A 13,770-nucleotide genomic window follows, 5' to 3' on the forward strand; every position below is an offset into this window, starting at 1 on the left:
CTCGCTATCGCGAGACTTCACAATCCGATTACAAAGATATTTCACAGGCTGGAGAGTTACTGTATTTACGCCTGCGCAGTTAGCGGCGTCTGACCTTCAGCTAAGTCACCATGTTTGCCAGAACCAGCACTTTGGTTTTCCAGCCTCAATGGTAATGTTATTTAAAATACAGAATCATATGTTATTTGTGATACTTAATAGTGAGTGTATATGTTTTATAAGCGAAATCTGATTGTTTTGTTTGACAAGCAGTTCAGATAAAGCGATGATAAAAGGACAAGTGTGCACCGGCAGGCCTCCCTACAGCAGAACTGTGGTACAGATTACCGTACTGTAGTCATTTGTAGAATAAGGCCAGGTTCATTGAAGATGTGCATGAATAAATCTGTTGTTAATTCACATAATAATACTAGACTTGATTTGACTTTTTTATTTATTAAGTTAGTCTTTTTATTGCAGCATGCTTGTTTTTTTAATGTATGTAGTGCTTCAATGTCACTACATACTTATTGAATGAAATATGTTTTACAGGAGTAAAACTTGTGTGCTTTATCGACAATATCGTACTACAAAGCCATAGGAAAAGGCAGTGGCTTTAGTATGTGATGTTATACTAAAAAAGATATTGAGCAAGTACAGGTCATTAGTGTCACACTGTCCTGAATAGGACGATACTAGTCATAAATCCTGTGGCTGTAACTTTGTTACAAATTAAATCTAGAATGAATACACGAGTATTTATAATAGTCAACGATCATACGAAGTTTTCTTTGTGCGTGTAAAATAAAATACTGCCTGACACTGGTATCAACATTGTGGTTTGATATATAAAATGTGAACAGGAATAGACTTGCGTCCGATTGGTTGAATGTTCATCACCTAAACAAGCGTTTCTTCTGCATTGTTGAAGAAAGCAAATTATACAGTGTTTGCATTTGAGTATTTTAAAATACTACGGTTCCAGCACATTTTACTTGGTAAATATCATGCATTTTAATAAGCAAATTCTGTTTTGTTTTGAAATCAATTAAGTATTCTTCTCAAATAATGTTTTGTTTTGCAGTGGCCAAGTAAGGAACATGGCCACATTGAAGGACAGTAAGTATTATTTCTTGGTCAGACATTCATACTGTGTTAATTTAACTTAAACCACAACCTTAAATATGAAAAAAGTAATAATGTTTAATAGGAGTCAAGTACCATGTTTTTGTACATTTGTTCAAAATAAAAGAAGCTCATGCAGAACAATATAATTAGTTGATGTGATATTTAATAATTTAAAAAAAGCTCATCCCCCCCAAAAAACATATACTTAAAAAAAAAAAAAAAATATATATATATATATATATATATATATATATATATATATAATATAATCTCTCGCAGGGCCAGAAATTTACAAAGTTCTTACATTTTTGTGTTTTTTTTTTTTTTTTTTTTTATAAAGTCACCATGCGTTTGAAATCCATCAAGAATATCCAGAAGATCACTAAGTCCATGAAGATGGTTGCTGCAGCAAAGTATGCAAGGGCTGAAAGAGAACTGAAGCAAGCTCGAGTGTATGGAACTGGTGCCCTAGGTACAGATTTTACATAACCCACTAATTTTTGTTATTATTTAAGTAATTGTGGTATACTCTGGGTGAATGGAACTTGGGGGTGTGTGTGTCTGTGACTTGCTCAAGGTCATAAACCAAGGTCTGGAACCACAGCCATTCTATTTGTACAGTTACAGAATAAGTTAATTACCTTTTTTTTCTTTCTCTGGGAGTCCTTGGCAATACAAGTGCATTAGTCTTCATGTTAGTTAATGCACATCACATGTACCAGTATATTATTTATCTTCTGTAGCCCTGTATGAAAAAGCAGAGATCAAGACCACTGAAGACAAGAACAAGCACATCATAATTGGAGTGTCCTCTGATCGTGGTCTTTGTGGTGCCATTCACTCAAATGTTGCGAAGGCTATCAAGAGTGAGATTGCTAATCTGACAAGTGCTGGGAAGGAGATAATGGTGATTAGCGTTGGTGACAAGCTGAGAGGTCTGCTCTACAGGTAATCCTTTCTCAGTCTGTTAACATGTATCCATGATGGAATATTTACTTGCTTTGCATTTGTGGTAAACAATGAAATGGCAGCCTTGAACATGCATTTTTATTTTTTACTATGCTGAATTTTGTTTCAAAACAGCATGTATTTGATACATGTACAAGTACCTCCTATGTCCTGTTGGTAGCAACACCTGCTTGTACAATAATTATAAAACTTTTATTTTTGCAGGACTCATAGAAACCACCTTCTGCTTAATTTCAAGGAAGTAGGACGTAAACCTCCAACCTTTGGGGATGCATCGGTCATTGCCACTAGTCTGATAAATTCTGGATATGAATTTGACCAAGGATCTGTCATTTACAACAAATTCAGGTGAGAATCACTGTCCTGTTTGTAAGTGATATGTTCAAGACTGTTTTTAAAATGTTTGTTCATTTGCTTAAAAAAAAAAAAATGACCTTTTTGTGTATCATTAACAGGTCTGTTATCTCATACAAGACTGATGAGAAGCCTGTGTTCTCTGTTGATACTGTTGCAAACTCGGGTAAGAATAGTTGACTGACAGAAATAGACTTTCATTTAAATGAATGTAATCCTTAGAGGTCAGGTATCCTTGCATACCCAAGTGCCAGAGCCAGCATGGAGACATTGAATGGATTTGTTGGTCTTTCCTGATTGCTATGCTCCTTGCTTTTCCTTGCAGTGTGCATCTCAAATTTAGATCAGTCACTGTTTAGATCAGTGGTTTTCAACATTTTTTTTTTTAAACTGTACCCCTTCTCTCTCAATGTTTTAGCTGTACCCCTTAACAATTTTCACTCTACTAAATGGTACTACAGGTACAACAAAAGGCAGAATAATCTGATAAACTGAAAAAATAATATTTTTTTTATTTAATATATAATTTGTCACTACTGTTTGTGACTGAGAAATTGCTGGTTTAGGACAAAATACAAAACAGTAATTTTTAAACTGTTACTTTGGATGCACAGAATCAAAAGACAGTATTTGGGAATCTCTTTGGATACAACTGCATTTGCTTTCTAATCGACAGAGTTATTATAAATAATCCAAAATAGCCTGCCCTGTAATTGTTTATCACATTACCAATGACTTATTTCAGCATAATTGTGTGCCATTTAAAATGTTTACAACATCAAGAACGCTAACCTCAAGATAAAACTAATTAACAACTTTTTTTATTGGGGGGGGGGGAATCAATCATGCATTCGTACAGGTGGATGATCATTTTGAAAATAGTCGGACTGTCAACTTTAAGGCTGCTAAACAAAAATCAAATATTTATGTACAGTGGTTGAGACTATACAGTTAAAATAATAATAAAATCAATTCAAGATCATTATTTTTGCATTTCTGAATCCTCCTGTGTACCCAACAATACCCCCACTGGTTGAAAACCTCTGGTTTAGATCATTAAATTGATCCCCTATACCTTTTGCCACAAGGACCTCGGAATACTTAAAATTTGATGTGTGGGTTAATCAGTTGATCTAATCTTATATATAACAAGACTAAAACTGTTGAGCCAAGTTTTAAAGGAACCATCTATGTGATGAATATTTTCAGTTACTGTACATGTCAATTTTAAAGCTGGTACTTTTTTTTTTATTACTTTAACGGTTATTAATCATTTTAGAAAACATGGGAATTTATGATGACATTGATGCGGACGTACTGAGAAATTACCAGGAGTTCGCTTTGGTCAACATTATTTACTACAGCTTGAAGGAGTCCACCACAAGTGAGCAGAGTGCCAGGATGACTGCTATGGACAATGCCAGCAAGAATGCTTGTAAGATTTACTTAATTTTTGGGGGGATTTGTACAAATTGCGAAAAAATAAATAAATATGTTTTTAAGATGGGTGTAGAGCGTAAGGGGTTGTAATTTGATATAGAGTTTTTGATATAGAGTTCTGTATGCTTTTTTTGATTGTTTATTTTTTCCTGGCGAATATATATATATATATATATATATATATATATATATAATTCAGCTGGCTCTTTGAGCTAAAATATTATATATATATATATATATAATCTATATATATATATATATATATAATCTATATATATAATATACACACACACAGTGGTTTGCAGAAGTATTCACCCCCTACCAATGTCACATTTTGTTGAATTCCAAATAATGTATGCACAGTTTTTCAAACTAACTTTTTTTTTTATTCAAAGCTGTAGTGGTTAAACTGAACACTGTTTATATGAGGAGAAGGTTAAATGTCAGCAAAACTTGCAAAGAAAATGTACACAATGAAATTTACTGGTTGCATAAGTATTCAGCCCCTTAAGTCAGTACTTGGTAGAAGCACCTTTTGCAGCAGTTACTGCTATGAGTCTTTTTGGATAGGTCTCTACTAGCTTTGCACAGTAGGATGGTGACATTTTTGCCCATTTTTCATGGGAAATTTGCTCCAGTTCTAATAAGTTTGTTGGGGATCGTCGATGGACAGCAATCTTCAAGTCTCGCCATGAATTTTCGATTGGATTCAAGTCGGAACTTTGAGTGGGCCACTCAAGAACATTAATTCTCTTCTTGTTCAACCACTCGTGTGGCTTTGGCTTTGTGCTACGGGTCATTGTCCTGCTGACAAGCTTCCCGCTCCTTGCTGAAGAGAAGCATCCCCATAACATGATGCTGCCACCACCATGCTTGACAGTTGGGATGGTGTTGACTGGGTGATGTGCAGTGTTGGGCTTGCGCCAGATGTAACACTTGGAATTTAGCCCAAAAAGTTCAATTTTTGTCTCCTCTGACCACAGAACCTTTTTCCACACGTCTGCAGTATCATTTACATGCTTTTTCGCAAACTCCATACGTGCTTTAAGATGAGGCTTTTTGAGAAATGGCTTCCTTCTTGCTACCCGTCCATACAGGACAGCTTTGTGTAGGGACCGGCTCATTGTTGATGTGTGAACACTTACTCCCATCTCAGACACAGAACCAGTTTCCTGCTTGCCCGACTGCTCAGTTTGGGAGGGCGACCTGATCTGGGTAGTGTCTGGGTGGTTTGATGCATCTTCCACTTCTTAATGATGGACTTCACTTCTTGTACCCTTCTCCTGCTAGGTGCCTCTCTACCACTTTATCCCTAACTTGTTTCGAAAGCTCCTTGGTCATCATGGTTGCTTTGTTGGATCACTATGCGAGTTGCAGCTTGAAAGTCTTTATATACCTGAGGGAAATTATCTACAAGTTAAACTACTTTGAGAACACAGGCTGAAACCAGTTCACTAATTTTGTGGCCTTTCAAACAAATCATTTACACCTGAGCTGATTTAGGGCTGCAGTAGCAAAGGGGTTGAATACTTATGCAACTGAGATTAATCCTGTTTTTCCCTGTAAATCTTACTTACTTATATTCTATATGCATTTTTTTTTAACTTCATCAATGTGGAGTAGTTTGTGTAGAGTCTACATGTAAAGTCTAATTTGAAAGCATCATGGAGTATGCTCAGGTGCCAACAAAATGTGAAAACTTTGCAGGGGGGTGAATACTTCTGTAAACCACTGTGTGTGTGTGTATATGTATGTGTGTGTATATATATATATATATATATATATATATATATATATATAATTAGTGTGGTGGTGCATATATGTAATACTCTGAGCTTTTAGTTCATCACATTGTGGTTAAGCATGTTATGGATATTCTTTAGCACAATTTATTGTAATTTACATGTAGACATACTTGGTGTATAGGTTTTATACCAATGACATATCGTTGTTGTTGTTGTTAATAATAATGACCTCTTGAAACCTGTAGTGGGTTATTTCCTGTTGGTACCTAACATACCTTTTCCTTTCCTTGTGTAGCTGAGATCATTGACAAGCTGACTCTTACATTCAATCGTACACGTCAAGCTGTCATCACCAAAGAGCTTATTGAAATTATCTCTGGTGCTGCTGCTCTGTAAGTATAAAATAGCCTGTGATTTATTTTATTTTTATAGTCCATTGCAATTTAATAACTTGGATTTAACTATTAATTACCAAAGCTATTTGTTTATGATATGTCGCTTTTATTTATTTAAACCAGAATTGTAACCAGAGTTTCTTATTGATTTCAAAATATTGCAATGCATGGATTGAATTTCGTTTTGCATAACTTAATTATCATGAGGCTAATTCATATACTAATACCAATATTGCCTATTACAACTGCCTTGACTGCTTTCATCACCATTGTCACCACCCCTGCTGCTTTCAAATGTTGCTATCCAATGCTTACAAGTGAATTAAAACTAGGTAGTTGCTTAACGGCTGCATTTGGAAATTCACAGCCCATTACGCAGCACATGCATGTCTTTTCTTCCATTATCATTGCTCACTTTCATGCTGCATGGTTAACTAAAATAGGGCTTGAAGGAATTTTTCAAACCCCCCCACCTAAAAAGGTAACTACTGTAGTTGTGTGTGTGTGTGTGTGTGTGTGTGTGTATATATATATATATATATATATATATATATATATATGTATATGTATATATATATGTATATGTATATATATATGTATATGTATATATGTGTATATGTGTGTTCCAGTCCTGGGTTTGTCAATTACAGGTGATGTTTCTCTGTACTTGTTGATTTATGCCTCGGATACCACACCTTGAAAATCAAGTCATGAGAGCTATATCACTCTCTATATCACTGTTTTTCCTTCTTGATGCAAGTCAAGGTTGTTATAACAGTAGAAAACACTAGTGGAGGCTTTGAGTAAATTGTTGATGCTCATAATGCATCGGAGTAGAAAAATGCAACATGTCTAAGAGTTTTGCACAGCTCTGTGTGTGTGTGTGTGTGTGTGTGTATAATATATATTTTGTATTTCACTTGCACTCGTATCTAACCCTGATGTAACTATCAACACTTCTCTGCTCTTGAATTGCCCCGATATCAAATCGTACTTTGTTTTGTATTTGCTCATTAGGACTGAAGTCATTGTATTTTGTATCTTGCTCTTTAATTGTACTGTAATTCTTTATATGTATTTTTTATATACAACTCTAAGTTGCCCTGGGTAAGGGCGTCTGCTAAGAAATAAATAATTATATAAATTTAAACCTAAAGTTAGTCAGTACACATTAAAGTAGTTTCTCAAATTTTACATTAAACCTTTTTGTCTTGTCTAATTTTCTTAAATGTATTTTCTGCTACAGTTTAGTTATTTACATTGTATCCTATTTGTATTTCTAATATTTGCATTCTTTTTACAGGTAAATGTGGAACACCAGTTACTTTCCAGACTCGCTGAGCTTCTGCTATTCATGTTAACAACTGCTGGTGAATTGTTTTGTCAAGAATTTACAGAAACCCTTCAGTCTGTTTGTTTGTAAATTCTTTGAATAAACATCTTGCACAGAATTATTCCATTTGACTTAATAAAATACATGTTGTGTTGTAAATCAACAGTGATTCAATTGGTTTACCTAATGAACAAAAAACTGAACATCTAGATATTTATAAAACACAAGATTCTGAAAGAACTATTCAAAATAAACATGCAAATCAGCCCCAAAGTTTCCACAGCTGAATCGTATATAAAGTGCCCCTTGATTTCACAAATTTGATGAATTCTGCCATGTTGACAGTCAATTGTAAAAGTACTACATTTTACTTCATCATTTCAATGTTTTTCAGTATTTCACTTTGTGTCAGATAGGAAAATGAGGAAGCACTGTACTTTTATTCTTATTGAAATAGAAACTGAAATCATGTAGATGTGTGTTTTGGTTAAATGCCTTCATCTGTGTACACTAATGAATTGGCTCAGCTTTACTGACTTGGTTTTATCTCAGAATTTACAATGGTTTAGCGGATGTTAAGGATTAATTATATGTGGAGTAGAACATGATACAGGGTACAATTTGTTCATATTGTTAATGCATATCTGAATAAAGTATCAAATCAGTGTTTAAATAGAGGAGCACTTCTGAGAGAATTAAGAACTTCACAAATTGGTTGTAAAAAGGTGTGTTTTATCTGAGTGTGATGTAGTTTTTGACAAAGTATAACGATGTTGCCAAGTTTCAGCAGCATAATCCACATGATGAATTGAAATATTTATGCAAAAAATAGTTAGTCATTATTTTAAAGTAACTTAAAGGGTTGTGTATTTATTGAGAGTATATTGGTTCATCTTAAATATGCTTAATATTATTGTTTATAAGGGGCACAGGCATTTGGGTATCCAGTCTGGTTGAACTGACAAAATCCTTTTGAACAGGCCTGGCAAATGTCCTAAAGCACTAGACAAAAAATAATGCAAAACTGTTTTTGAGAATGAAAGAGCAGACACCTGGCAGTTTAGTTACAAAATTTAAGATACATTTTATTTGAGCACTTCATCCGTTTAATATGAGGGAGGTTCAGGTGGGTTGACCCTAAACTAATTAACTAGAAAAAAAGGTTTTAGTTCCTGGAGAGAACAAGCTGATAATGCAACACCATTTTTTTTTGTATCACAAAGGGATAAAGATTATAAAAGGGGTACCTAAATTGGCAATTTATGGATGTTAAAATGTATGTATTTAAAGTTAGTCACCATTACAATAACTACATTTAGTCACGGTGAAATTATCTGTTAGTGTCTACTCTGTTGCATCTTGCATTAATGCAGTTTTGTTTTTGCAGACCCTCTTATTCTCTAAGAACCACACTGATCTAAAGTAGACACGCTAGCCTCCAACTCTAGCTCAGCACTGACAATAGCAGATTTTTACAGGTTAATCACTCTACAATACTTTATAAATTGATAATGCACCATATGTTTAAATAATTGTTTTGTTATAATAGCTAATTTGAGAGCAAATTCTTAAATCGGGTGCAATGAAAGGCAAATCAGCCAGATTGAAACCTTGTTGGTTTATTCTTTAAATCACCTTAACATGTAAAATCAGAAAATATTTTTCTGAGTATTTAAAGTTTAAAAAAAAAAAAATCTACTGCACAAAAAATGGTATTCATTGTTGACTGAATATATTATGTGGCTCAATCTCTCAATGTGAAAATAATAATGCTTGCCATCCTTGGAATGTTCATCGAGTTTGACAATCCTGTCATCTTTTTCACAAGCAGTCATTGTTGTGTTTTATTGTATTTGGGTAAACCCTACACATCACTGCTTGTTAAATCCATACGATATAAACAGGAGTACAGCAGTAAAATACTCGTATTACCCATTTCAAAGACGGAATCTGTCTGATTATACTGTTGCTCTAACAAGCCTTTGCCCATTCCGTTTAGTGCAATCGACATCAGCAGAACTCTTGCAACATTCATGTTGCCACCAATGCTACGATTCATGCGTCCAATTTTATTATTGATTAGCCATATGGTAAAAAGTACTGTAGTTACAAGTTAACTTTCTATATATTGGCCACTGAGAAGTACATGGCATTGTATATTCGCCAACAAACGAGAGGCGCCTTGGTTCAGCATAGAAACTACCGAATAAGTCCCCTCTCACCCTGCAAACACGTATTTCAACGTTGTTTTTTCACTACACGAATCAACACAGACATAAGACAGCAATACAATACTCGCTGGCAGCATACTACCGGTATTCTACAAATGCAAACAAACTGAAGAAAGAAAATAACATAGAACCTTATTTAAAACATCTAAAAATAAAAAGACAAATTATACCCTTCCTCTCGGAGCAGCACATAGCGTAACAATAGCCAGAGTGAAAAGCTGATTGAAGCATCATCGAGTTTAACCTTCCAATGCGCATGTGCACCCCCAATTGACCCTCTCGGCGATGGATTGATCTTGAACTATTTATAAAGAAAATCAAGATGGCGACTTTCGCATTAGAGCTAACATGTTTATTCTTTTAAATGTCAACAGTAACATTATTAACCAGTTGTTTCTCTAATACAATTGGATTTAATGCATCATGAGGACGAGGAGCACAATTTGAACCTGGAACTAACCGGAAAAAGCCCCTGAACAGAGCCAGCGGGATGTGTGAGAGCTACTCCCGGTCGCTGCTGCGGGTGTCGGTGGCGCAAATCTGCCAGGCTCTCGGCTGGGACTCGGTGCAGCTCACCGCCTGCGATCTCCTGACCGATGTCCTGCACAGGTATATCCAGCAGCTGGCCAGGGGCTGCCATCGATACTCCGAGCTCTGTGAGTACACATTACCTCTTTATTTACGCTGGTGCAACATCACGTTATCATCTGTGGGCACTGGGCTCCAATATGAGGCCTAGGCTTCAGACAGCAGATGCATGAAAAGTTCATCACTGCAGAATGCACTACACAGAAGCAATCATGTTACAAAATAAGAAGTTTTCCTGTTGCGTCTGACAATATTATAACATGCAATAGTATATATATATATATATATATATATATATATATATATATGAAAACTGGTTTTGCTACTAGTATGTGTAATGACTGAACCCCAGACAGTTCCTTTATTTACACTGACTGGCATTTAATTTCAGAAAATTATAGCTGCTGAACTTGCTGTCCGTCGGTGTTTGGTGCTGGTAGTGAATGGTTGTACGTGTGCGTGTTGTTTATATTGTTCTCATCATTGGTCTACCAAGGGGGTGTGTTCACGTCAAAATAACCATGGATCTCGCAAGATAGCCAGTAATTATATAAGCTCCTGTCTTTTTTCAGAAGTTCGTTTTTCTTTGGCTCGTTTTCAATTTTAAAACACATTTTCCAATTCAGAAATACTGTGTCATCATACAGACACACATTATTCATTCATTAAAAAAGTAAAAATCGTTTAAACTTTTTTTTTAAACCAGAGCTAGGTGGTGCAGTGCCATCAATGCTGCGGCAAATTCATAATGGGAAAAAAGCACACTAAACATTTGAATAATACATTTTTTTTGTTGTTATTTTGAATGTCATTTTACATCTAATTGTAGATGGTGGTAATAGTAGTATTTCAGGATCTATAATGCAACATACCATTTTCATCTCTCTTTCAACAGTTTCATCCCCCAAAACAAGTTATTATATGTGCATATGACGCAGCTGAAGCGTGAACATTCAAAGTACACTTACAAAAAACTAAGAGACGTTTTCTTAAGATCCAATATTTCTGTCTGAAAATTTAGATAGACTTGTGTACTGAATTTAGCAGCATGTATTTACAAACCTATCCATAGTGAAAGGGGGTAATGTTTGGTAAACTGTTCAAGTGTATCATTTTGTATTCCATATTGTATGTTCTTGGACCATGTTGTAAAAATAAAAATGTCAGTGAAGAGAAGTGTTTGGCAAGTCACCCGTCTCCTCAGACAGTTCTGTAAACATTTTTAATTGGTCACATATATGTAATACAGTGCATGATGGCACCAAACATTTCAAATTTTCTCAGTAACATTGCTGTATTATAGACAATTTAACTGATGTGATTGTGTCATGTACTATACTTAAAAAACTATGCCGTTTTAAAAACTGGTCATTTCTGCAACAGTCCCAGCTGAGTGCAATACAGGGAGTATATGATAGTCACTGAGAACTGATCTTAATTTTACATATTTTGACTGGAATTTAAGTCTTGGGAAGGAACTGAAGTATTGCTAATTTCATTTGAAATGACAAAATAGCCTTCCTGTTTTACATGAGTAACATTTGGAGCTTGGCAGATGGTAGACATTTTATTTTCTTGTATAGAGAATTTAAATTTCGTAAGAGCCAGGGGACTTCTGCTATTCAGAGAGTGTTGATGTAGTGAATTTTCCACAAAAATCAAAAAAAGAAAAACAAAATTGATTATTTTTTTAATTTATTTTTTCAGATGGCCGAACGGACCCCATGTTAGATGATGTGGGACCAGCATTCAAACTGATGGGAGTGAACCTAAGTGAACTTGAAGATTATGTCCACAATCTTGAACCAGTTGGCTTTGCACATCAGATCCCATTGTTCCCTGTTAGCAAGAACAACATCCTGCAGTTTCCCCAGCCAGGTACCCAGGATGCTGAGGAGAGGAAGGAGTACATTCCTGATTATATGCCACCAATCGTATCCTCACAAGAAGGTGGGGTTATTGTTTCCTTTTCATTTTACTACTCTTTTGACACCATATGTGTTTGCTTGTATGTCAGCTGCTACTTAGTTGTAGAATAGACTTATCCAAACACATTTAATACTTTTGCCTTTTTGCAGCATACTATACATAGGTATATTAAATGACACCTTGATAATCTGAAACAACTGATTATCAGGGCAAAAAGTTAATGTTATAGTGTGCTACAAGGGATTTTCAGTTTAAATTGGGGTTCAAAGGGGAAATGTAGTAAGTATTCATATATATACTCAGAACTTTACCAAAAGAAAAAAATATATATCTATCAATATTCTGAAATCAAATTAGGAATGCAACTTTTTTTAAATAAGCAATGTGGCTTTTTCTGCCTTTTGAAAATTGCCATTTTGTGATGCCAGGTTAACGTTTCTGATTCTTTTGTATTCAATTTTTCTGCATAATTATAACGTTTATTAAGGATGTGACATCCTTATTTAGCATAAAATGAAATATAAAGATTGTGAAAACATTGTAGTCTTGATTGCTTGTGTAGTGACAGGCAATATATTGGTGTTCTACAAAGCCTAGTACTAGAAGTAACTTGTCTAGAAAAAAGCTTGGAATTGTACCTGGGTTTTTGTTCCTGCCCCTGGCTTCTATCGACATCCCTGAATGTGATTGGGTAATAAAATAATGTTGTTGCTTAAACAAAAAGCATAACAAGTGCATTAATGTTTCCAGTAAGGGAGCTATTGTCCAAATGTGTCACTAGGTTGAGCAGCTGGATTTTATTAGAGCATTTCACAACACTAAGGAATCTCACTGTATGCATCAACCACTTATATTGGGTGTCCCAGGATTGATCCAAAAAAACATGTGGATGATCAGGTCTAGGGGTGTTCCCTGGTGCTGTAAAATGCACTTATAAAATACACTCCCAAGTCTGTTTTATTCCACCTTGTTAAAGAAGTAATAAAAGATGAATGTATAGAAAACACGTATTGTAATATCTGTATGTCTGTAAACAGTAATGTTTGCACATTTGCATGATGTTTAATTTTACTGTACAGTGCAGGTGCATAAACATCACTACTAATAGTTGTGAAAACCTGGTACTCAGGTCTGTATGAACTGGCAATGAGAAGAAAATGATAACACTGTGTAACACTGTGTGACACTCCTTTTACAATCTTTTTTTTTTTTTTTCCATCTACTTTAAAATACAGAAGGTTTTGGTATAGGATCACTGCATGGATACATGTTTACACTGTAGTTTTGGTAAGCACAAGGTTTGGAATCTTCATTGCTGACAGAAATAATGCTGAAGTGACACCTTTTAAGCATATTTGTGGTGACTGGAAAAATTGTACACTTTACATAGGGTTAGGTGAGCTATTCCACTGCTGTACTAGAATGTGTTCTAAAATCTCTTACTGACTATAAACATGTATTACTAATGAACTTATGGTAGTTTTGAGCCACTGTTTTACCAAGTTGAACTTGAAACAAGTAAACACATGTGTTTTGTCCAAATGTTGGTGTCATTAGAGAATTAAATTGTGAATTTTAATGATTTCTAGTTAGTAGTAAACCTTTGCATCTGTTGGGTGTTTGGAAGAACTTTGAATAAAGCTGACCTAACTGAAAAATAAGCAGCGATATCTAAAATA

At 34.9% G+C, this 13,770-nt stretch overlaps 2 protein-coding genes across 4 annotated transcripts in view; both read left to right on the forward strand.

Annotated features, from left to right (window-relative positions):
- Positions 1 to 24: 24 nt before the first annotated feature.
- LOC117419497 (ATP synthase subunit gamma, mitochondrial-like) lies at positions 25 to 7,461 on the forward strand. Of its 3 annotated transcripts, XM_058985958.1 has the most exons (10): positions 25 to 151; positions 1,064 to 1,098; positions 1,448 to 1,579; positions 1,851 to 2,055; positions 2,281 to 2,424; positions 2,532 to 2,596; positions 3,710 to 3,865; positions 5,911 to 6,007; positions 6,454 to 6,491; positions 7,314 to 7,461. In XM_058985958.1, exons 1-9 carry the CDS (start codon positions 111 to 113, stop codon positions 6,458 to 6,460), a joined length of 882 nt encoding a protein of 293 aa, XP_058841941.1. In that variant the 5' UTR covers positions 25 to 110; the 3' UTR covers positions 6,461 to 6,491; positions 7,314 to 7,461. The 3 variants fall into 3 exon arrangements, with proteins under 3 accessions (XP_058841941.1, XP_033888173.1, XP_033888174.1); XM_034032282.3 differs by lacking the exon at positions 6,454 to 6,491; XM_034032283.2 differs by lacking the exons at positions 6,454 to 6,491; positions 7,314 to 7,461 and having other exon boundaries at positions 5,911 to 6,011.
- Positions 7,462 to 9,718: 2,257 nt separating this feature from the next.
- The window catches only part of LOC117419367 (transcription initiation factor TFIID subunit 3-like), a 58,619-nt gene continuing 54,567 nt past the window's right edge, over positions 9,719 to 13,770 (forward strand). Inside the window, exons 1-2 of the mRNA XM_034032061.3 lie at positions 9,719 to 10,230; positions 11,870 to 12,112. Of these exons, the coding sequence (XP_033887952.3) occupies positions 10,065 to 10,230; positions 11,870 to 12,112 (409 nt within the window). The 5' untranslated portion in view covers positions 9,719 to 10,064. The remainder of the gene's footprint in view (positions 10,231 to 11,869; positions 12,113 to 13,770) is intronic.

Source organism: Acipenser ruthenus, chromosome 14 (genome assembly GCF_902713425.1).
Source record: "Acipenser ruthenus chromosome 14, fAciRut3.2 maternal haplotype, whole genome shotgun sequence".
Lineage (NCBI taxonomy): Eukaryota > Metazoa > Chordata > Actinopteri > Acipenseriformes > Acipenseridae > Acipenser > Acipenser ruthenus.